The following is an 8968-nucleotide window of genomic DNA, read 5'->3' as shown; positions in this document are numbered from 1 at the left end:
GCGCTCTGTAGATGCGGACCTCAGGAGGAAATGAGCAGCCTGTCCCTGGTGTCCTCAGGGACCCCTGAAAAAGTGCAGTGACTGTCTTGTGACATGGGCTCCACGTCCACGGCTCTGCAGCGACCCTCCCTTGAGACAATTTGGTCAAGACTGTTCTAGAAGCGCCCAGGAGGGACAAACAGCCTCTGCTTCCTCCCAGAGTTAAAATAGACAAAAGGGGTCCGGAGAGAGCCAGAGGGACAGCGGCAACCTCTCTGGGCGAATCCAAACCATAAGCTTTAATCCAGTCCGTCTAAAAAATACCCACTGGAAGTGTCTATTTTCAATGGAGTCCCCTCCCTCTGGGGGTGGGGGGGTGGGTGTTCGGGAGGCAGGCTGCCGGCCGATTCGCAAAAGCAATCTTTTTTGGGGTTTGTTTTAAGCCGAACCCCCTTTCGAGCTTCGTCCTTGTCCTGGATCCGCTCAGCTCCTTGCATTCTTTCCCTCTCTGTGGAATTCCACAGACAGTAATTAGGGACGGGAGGCCAGCGGGAGGTCAGAGAGCCTTCCTCAGTGAAAACAGGGATTGTTTGCCATGCACAACACTCCCTTTTTTCCTTGTGGTGAATAGGAGGTTTGCTTAGAGCGGATGACTTACGCCTTTCTTACAAGTTAGGCAGCGAGCAAGGAGCTGGGGAACCAGTCCGCAGGCAGAAAGGAGCTAATTGAATCCAGCGTCCTCGGTCCTGGTGGCTTAGGATCCTGAGCTGTGACCGGGAGCTGGCTTGATCATGTAACAGCAGAGGGGCATGGCCCACAAGTACCCTGTCCTCGCTTAGCCAGCCCAGGGGGACGCCGATCTCCCACTGGGGAGGGGTGGGCACGCTGGGCATTTGGCGAACTCGCCCCATCGCCGGCCTGCTCAATGCCGAAACCGGTAAGTGGCTGAGTGTGTTCCCCGGGAACAGAGAGGCTTTTCCTCTTGCTTCCTTTCAGAAATGGCTTGTTGAGTTCTTCAGGGCCGGGGGGCCGGGCGGGGGCGCTTTTCTCCGCTCCCCAGCTTCCTCTAAATTCGACTTTCTTCCTCGACTCCCTTCTCTATGGTGTTACCCTCTGACATTCTTTCCTGGGACCCCCATCCAGTCACCACAGATCAAGTTCGCGGGAGAATGGAAGATGGTAGGGGGGGTGGGGGGCAATCAGGGGGCATAACAGAGAAGGCATGAGGATGAGCGTTCGTTCGGAGCTCAGCTCAGTTCAGGGAGGCTTTGCATTGGGGGACTTGCCCGCGGCGTCTCGGAGAGCTTGTGGTAACTTCTGTAGCTGACGTGTGTCCTTCTATCAACTTGGGATAGAGATAAATGCCACTGACCATGTGGAACCAGAGGTTTGAAGGACGCTTATCCGATGATGGACTGGATTCAAATGAGGCACTTGTGTGACTTTCATAAGCAAATGCTTTTCCTGTTTCAAAGTACCTTCAGGCATGCGTGACTGCCCTACGGTGTTCCCTGCCTGGCTCTCGGGGAGACGCCTGGACTTACTGTTCTTCGCGGCAGTGGTAAATGTTTGGAGTTGAGGGGAGCCGGCTGAACGCCTGTGTTCCTGCTGAGACACAGTGCCAGCCTGAGCGTGGAGTGGTCTCAGGCCAGACCCCAGAGGATTCTAGTTCTCGCAGGTTCTGTTTGATTTGTGACTGTGCTTCGCTAGGGAGCCTTGCAGGACCTGTTTGTGCCAGGGCAGAGTGCAGTGCCTGTCGCCAGCGAGCAGGGACGGCCTGTGAGCGATAGTGACAGGATGCATCTCCTGGGCTGCAGTGCCCATCCGTGATGCTGTTAACTTGGCTCCCTTTTGTCCCTGGCCATCCTGAGCGTAGCTGCGTTGCTGTAAAGTGCCCCCACGTCAGCTCCACGTCTTTCCTATGAGAACACCGCACATGTGTCAAGGACGCACTTGTTCCAAACGAAGCTGAGCGGGAGGGAGGAGGCTCCACCCTCCTTCCCAGGCCGAATGGGCCCCTTGCTTCCTCACGCAGCACCCTGGCAGCCGAAAGGGTACGCTGTCTCTTTAAATCGGCTATAGTTTTGTGCCTTGGCTTGGCCAATTTGTTATGGTTTAAAACTGTGGAGCCAGCTGTCTGCAATCTGATGTAATGTTGCCGTGGAAACCAGAAATGAAACACTTCAGCATTCACCACAGAATTATTACATATAGCACTAGCCAAAGTAATTCAAAGCTGAGCCATATGGGTTTTCTGGTGGGAGGAAAAGCAGAAGCCTGCAGTCGAGTGGCTGGGAATCCCAGTGACAGTCTTATAAACCTACTTGCCGCATCCTCTGGTGGAATGTGCTGCCTTTTGCTGTGAATGGCGCACAGGTGGGGGCTTTATGCAGATGCTGGGGTTCACCTTCTGGCTTCGAACACGATGAACTTCAAATCTATTGAGGGCTACGTCTGTTGGAGGGGAGAGACAAGCAAAACCCAGCTCATGCTTAAATATGCACACGGCATATGCTATTTGAGTTTCTTTAAAACCCCCTCCATAGTCACCCCTCCCTCTTCTATACAGTGCTAAGTTCGTTCACTTTCTGCCAGGTGGAAAGATTTCTCTAGAAACATGAGTGATGTATCGATGGAAAGATGGAAAAGTGATAGGAACTTTGCATTTCCAAGTGTTTAAAACCTTTTCCCACACCCCCAGACCTGAGTGTATTCCATAAATCAAGAGCCCCCCACAAGGTGTAACTAACTGATAGCACCAGGGAACCAGGAGAGTCAGAAAGTGAGGAATTTAAGTTTTTCTCCCCAGTTTAAGAGTCATAGGTGCCATTCACAGCATCTTTATGTTAAAACAGCTGGAGTCAATTTTTGAAAGACAAATATTTCACAACTCTCTCTCTCTCTTTTTTCCCCTGGGGTCTGGGGTGGAAGTGAGAAGTCAGCACCTTCTCCTGCAGGAACACTCTTCCTGGGGCTGCACTGCTGCGCTCCGGTGGCCTCTAGCCTGGGTGAAGCGGAAACTCCACTCACTCACTCACTCACTCACTCACTCACTCACTCACTCACTCACTCACTCACTCACTCACTCACTCACTCCGTTCTCATCTTACACTTCTCAGCATCTGTGTTGCCTGGTGTCCAAAAAATTGAAAATGCAGTGTCCTGCGGTTGCCATGATTTGGGAAGGGTCAAGGCTTCCAAAACTTCCTTTCATTTATTTTATAAGAACAATTAAAGCCACATCAGCTCAAAGTTCTACACAGCCCAGTTTCTCCAACGTCGGCGGCCCATGTGGAGGCAGCAGAATATATATATCCCTGCAGTGATTGTGAGTGGAGGAAAGTGGAACTGTGTGAGGTGACCGTTGTCCTGGATGCTCTGTCGTCCTCAGTTCACTAGGTGGACCTCACCCTGGCGAGGCCACTCTGCTGCCCCACCTTTCTAACTCGGATTGTGTCTCTGTGGGCGGAGGTTTTTATTCTACTTCTTTCTATAGGCCATCTCTCTTTTTGCCTGAGGGCCACAGACACCAATGGTCTCCCCTGTGCAGGACAGGGATGGCCTGTGTCTTGATCCTAAGTGGACTGTGCCGACCTCGTTTTCACTTGAACTAAAAACACACGTCAGGTGAGGATTCCGCACATCGTCCAGGCTCATCAGTCGTGTGTATACCACAAGGCTGCCGCGAGCTGTTGGCCCTCCTTCAGTGAGAATCGCCTGGCAAACCAGTGCCACGTGTGTGTCATTCCACGCAGAATGGGGGCTGCGACCAACTCCTCATTCCCCTGGCTGACCGCTCTACCGCACCATACATCAGCACTTCAACCACGTGAAAATGAAATTCAAGCCAAACAAGACGTGTATATTCGCAGCTGCACTTCACATGCAGCCTCCAGTCCCCATTGTCTAGAGTCCCCAGTGTTTGTGCTTTACTATCTAGCAGTCAGGGTGGGGGCCAGCCCTAAGCCTATAGCCAACATGCCCACTCTGACTCATGGCCTCCCAGTGCGTGCAGACCAGGTCAGGGGGTTAACCTTTGCTGTAATCTGTGCAGAAGCAGGGAGCCAGCCCTTTCTTCCACAGCACTGCAGAGTGAGTCAGAACTGCCAACCTGTAGGCTAGTAGTGGAGTGAAGTTGTTTGTCCCTCCCAACTATGATTAATCTTCATTTTGAAAAGGACACAGAATTCCTTAGCTCGAAACTTGTGAGCCATTGGGGCACAGGTACATGTCACAGAGAAGAAGGCGGAGGAAAAGCCCTGTCCCGACGACATTGCCAGTGCTGGGTTTACGGTGACTGTTCTGCAGTGGGTAGAATGGTCACTGGACCGTGGCTCCTGCTGTTAGCCACGGGCTGGGAAGCAACCACGAAGACCATACACACCCATGTGAAGGGAGCCGGCGTTGACTCTTGGCCCAGAGAGTCATCATGGGCATGGCTATTCAGAGGTGGAGCACCACCCCTTTCTTCCAAGGTACCCCCTTGGGAGGGTCCAACCCCCCAGCCTTCCAGTAAGCACCGATGTGCTTACTGAAAGTCAACTGCTTGCACCAGCCAGAGACTCAGAGGTTGGGGACAGAATCCCCGAAACAGGCGCTGCCTATCCCTTCCACAGGTCTGCTGGGGCTAAGAAAATCTTTGCACCATTTTTATGTCTCAGTTGTGCCCTCCCCGACCCCGCCCGTTCGTGACTTGAGTTTTGCTAACCCCTGTCTGTCTCTTTTTATTGCTTATAAAAGTGGGATTCTCGCAGGGTGGTTTGGAGTGGGTCCGTGCACCATCTCTCTCCTGGCACGCTTTCAGCGAGCTGGGCTTAAGGAAGCGGAGCACACACTGGTGTCAGGAAGTGAAGAATTAGAGGGAGTCTTGGTCTGGGCTCCTACCGGGCTCGCGCTCCTGGATGGCTCGTCCGGTGGGTCAGCAGTGCGCGTGCGCTCTCCGCGCTGGCAAAGCCTTGGGCTTTTGCACATTTTGAACAGATACAGCAGAGGAAGCAGCATACTGCATAGTGGCGCGGACTTGGAAGGGAAAGCGTCATTTTGTTCACAAGGAAAGGATTGTTTGAGCCTGGGTCCACTGCCGCTGCAAGAGAATTTTTCCTCTCTTTGTAATGTTTGATGCTTGAGGGAAAACAGCTGGGCCCGCGCACGCCGGAGCCGCTGCAGAGCGGAATTGGCAGCCGGGGGAATATGGACTGTGCTGTAAGGCTCTAAAGGTCAGCTTTTTCCCTTGTCCCTCTCCGCGGAGCGCAGGCTCTGTCCTGGGGCCCGCCCGCCTGGTGAGCTTGCCGAGAGAGAGGGAGGCGGAAGGGATGGCTGTGATGTGGCAGCCGGGTCCCAGCAAATGGGATAGAAGCAGCTTTTTTTTTTTTTTTTTTTTGCCTCTCTTCCCCTTTCCTGCCCCGGCTGTTTTTGATTTCGGGAGGCCTGGAAAAAGTCAACAGAGTTTGGGTTTGGAGAAGTGGCTGATCACCACGTCAAACGGCAGGGCCTGATGGGCCAGGCAGATGAGCGCCTGGCCCGGACTGCGGCCGCATAGCTGGACGCACAGGGCCGGCCTGGGGGTGGGGGGCTGGGGGTGCTCAAGGAGGCATGGAAGTCGCCGAGGTCCATTGCCCCCTGTGCACATCGGAAACCAGGAGCCGTTTGGTGGGGCGTAGGACCTAAGTGCACCCTGAATTAGGCGTCACCATGGTACGTGGAGCCTTGCGAGCCTGCTGGGGGCGGTTTGGGCTGCTCCCAGTGCAGCTGTGGCCCAGCCAGGTGCAGGCGGGCCCCTCCCAGGCCGCCTGGGGCCCAGGTGGGAGCGGTTATCTGATGAACTCTCCCTCTGTTTCTTTGCCAGTCAAGAGAGCCTTCGGATGAGGAGACGGAGGAGTCGGTGAAGTTTAAGAGGCTGCACAAGCTGGTAAACTCCACGCGCAGAGTCAGAAAGAAACTCATTAGGGTGGAAGAGATGAAAAAGCCCAGCACTGAAGGTAACCGAGACCCGACCCTACCCCATAATTACAAACTCGGTTGTTGGAGGGGGTGCACCCCCCCCACCCCGTTCTGTGGGGAGGGGAGAGAAGGGTGAGTGCATGCCAGTAGGGTGATGCTAGCCAGGCACATTAGGGATGGCACCTTCCAGAAGCGGAGCCGTTTCAGTGTTCCAAAGCAGGGAGATGGCTCGGATGGGGCAGCAAGTCTTCCTGAGGAATGTGGCCCAGCTTCCTTTCCACTTAGACCGTTTTATATAAACTTCCTATTCCGGTTGCTCGTGGAGTCAGTAAGCCTCAGCCCTCCAGAACTACGGCTCCTGCCCAGGGACTTGAGCGCTCATCTGACATGCATCCATCTCGAACCAACCTCTCACGGCATAGCCCTGAGAGCATCCGCCCATCTTGGAGGGACCGTTTGTTACCCTGGTGAGCAGTCAGGACCTCCTAGTCTCAGTGCCTTTCCAAAAGCGCTGTGTAGCCTGAACCACTTGTCAAAAGAGCCCCGAGCTGGGGTGTACCGTAATGAAGCGTTAATAACCTTCTAAATATAATTTTGTCTGCTTAAGGGTCACCTAGTCATCTCTCTCACTGTCAGGAAGGGGCTGTTACAGCCCCCTGTAAGATTCTCAGCACCCCCCAGACCTCCCAAAACAAACAGTCAATTCTAAAATAAAAAGTGTACCATCCTCCTATTTGGATTTGATTGTAAGCGGGCTGGGGGAGGGCCACTAGGCTTTGTCTGTCTTTCTTTTTTAATGCACACTACGTCTGCTTATGAGACCTCTACACGGAAAGGAGTTTCAGGTGTCAAACGTGCAAATTTTCAGAGGCCTCCCTGTGAAGGCCTTTGGTTGTGCATGAATAGAGGCCAAGCCAGGGCAGAGAGCCCAGCGGCCTCTTGTCTGCCGAGAGGCGGGCTTTCTGCTCGTAGGCACCTTGTGTGGTGATTGTCAGTGTGAAACTCCTGGAGGAAGAGGAGGGGGGAGGGGGAGGGGGCTGCTTCACGGTCAGCGCGTGAACTTGGGTGTTGGCTCTCATGGACGACCCCTCACGACTGCGTGAGGTGCTGTATTCACAGCGGGAGGCGGTGATGTTTGTCGGTCTGTCTTGTCCTGTTTGCCACAGTGTTGGGCACGACTTCTCCCCCTCCCCCTGTGGCCCCTTCCTGAGGCCGCAGGCAGTGTCTGGTGGCAGCGTGGGAACATAGCACAGTGTGCACAACCTTAGGGACCCGTTTTCCAACAGATCTCAGATGCTTGCTCGAGTCAAACAAAGAATGGTATGCAGATTGGGGGTCATAGTACATAGTTGAAAGGAAATGGGCAAAGTACCTCACAGCCTGTCCCCCCACCCCCACCAAGTCTGGAGGCCTTCCATATAATGAGCGCTTACATATAGTGATCCATTGGGACAACGTCTCCACTCAGGCATATTTTTAACAATGAGGCAGTGTCTAACTTGCATATTCAGGGCAGAGAAAATTCATTCAACTCCTTCTAAGTGGCATACCTGGGGGTTGGGAGGGGCTGGTAAGACCAAGAGACTTCTGGTTACAAGTTATACTAAACGCATGGCCCTCTGGCTGAGAATGTTGAGTCCATCTGGTATGGATGAGGGTTTACCTGAGGAGGAAGGGTTTAGTGACCTGGGGTCCCAAGTTATACCCGCAGCATCTGTGAGTCATGGTAGGTGCGTTTGGGACACACCTGGCCAGGCCTGTGCATCTGTGTTTCCAGGAGAATTTCCAGCGTACAGGAAACTCAGGGGGTCTGCTTTAAATGACTCCCCAACACTTGGCCACATTGCAAACTGCCTCTTCCCCTGCAGGCTAGGGCTTGCAGGCCCCTCATTGGCAAAAGAATTGTTATTGGGGAGAGAAAAACCGAGCCCCAGCGTCTGCAAAGCACGAGCCCCTCTTGCTTAGAAAGAGTCGATCCCTGGACTTCCTGCCTGTCTGGTGATGACGACCATTTCCTGAAGACATTCTGTGTGCCAACTATTTTAGAAAAGTGCTCTAGGGTTTTTGTTATCTTTTATCATCTAATCCCTGCAACAGCCTTCTCCTTTTACAAATGAGGAAACGTAGGCACAGAGAGGTTAAATAATTGACTCCGAGCTCACCCGCCACCCAGCCAGGGATGCAGAATAAAGTCTAAGCTGTCTGATTCTTCCACGGCATCTTGTGTCTCCAGCCCCACGCCCAGACCAGGTTCTTCACCCAGGCTCTGCTGCCACGGAGTGCCCAGTCTGTGCCCTGGGCAGGGGATGCCCCTGGACCAGACTAGAACAGCAGGCCAAGTCTCTGCCCTGTCCCTGGAGCATACATCCTCCCACCCCTCCCTGAGCCTGATGCACAATCGTTAACTTTTGCTATGCCTATCTTTTTTCACTTAACTTCCTTTTCACAATCACTTTGTAGGGGATATTGCTAAGCTAAGTCAAGACAAAAACTGTCCCATCAAGTTGTTCGTTCATTTCAACTCGTGGCGAGTTGACCCCGTGTGTGTCACACCCCACGCACATGTGGGCTCTTCCGTGGGGTTCCCAGTGGCTGGCTTTTCAGAACTGTGCTGCCCGCCTTTCTTCCCGAGGGCCTCAGGGTGGACTAGAACCCCCGACCTTTCACTTAACAGCCAAGCACATGAAGGGTTGTAGCACCAGGGACTGGATTGTTAAACTGTTATTCACTGTTGAGCGACGCCTTGAGGCAGGTGAAAAAGCACAAGCTCACAGGATGATGTTAAGCGCCCAAGGGCAAAGAGCTGGAGAGACCGGGCTGGCCCTGGAACCCAAGGCAGAAATCCATGTTCTTGGCCCCAGAGCCACGCCACTTTGTACCTTCCCGCTCCTGCCCCCCTCCCTCTCCTTCAACCCCTTGAATAGGGTGGATAGGAAGCCTCTGAGCCAGGCCTCCTGGAGAGGGAGCATCTTGCTTGTCATTCTTCACATCAGAGGCGGATGGGAGTCTTCAGGATCAAGAGAGTTAACATGTGGGCTAGAGGTTCTGG

General features: G+C 53.6%; 1 protein-coding gene across 1 annotated transcript in view; it reads left to right on the top strand.

The window, feature by feature from the left end:
* Window positions 1-613: 613 nt before the first annotated feature.
* Window positions 614-8968, top strand: part of LOC101658134 (SAM and SH3 domain-containing protein 1) — a 50987-nt gene continuing 42632 nt past the window's right edge. Inside the window, exons 1-2 of the mRNA XM_030886847.2 lie at window positions 614-916; window positions 5825-5957. Coding sequence (XP_030742707.1) covers window positions 905-916; window positions 5825-5957 — 145 coding nt within the window. The 5' untranslated portion in view covers window positions 614-904. The remainder of the gene's footprint in view (window positions 917-5824; window positions 5958-8968) is intronic.

This window comes from Echinops telfairi, unplaced genomic scaffold (genome assembly GCF_000313985.2).
Source record: "Echinops telfairi isolate 266 unplaced genomic scaffold, ASM31398v2 ScPeMD7_3533;HRSCAF=4204_0, whole genome shotgun sequence".
Classification (NCBI taxonomy): Eukaryota; Metazoa; Chordata; class Mammalia; order Afrosoricida; family Tenrecidae; genus Echinops; species Echinops telfairi.
The sequence above is the reverse complement of the archived record's forward strand: the minus strand, read 5'-3'. Positions and strand labels throughout refer to the sequence as shown.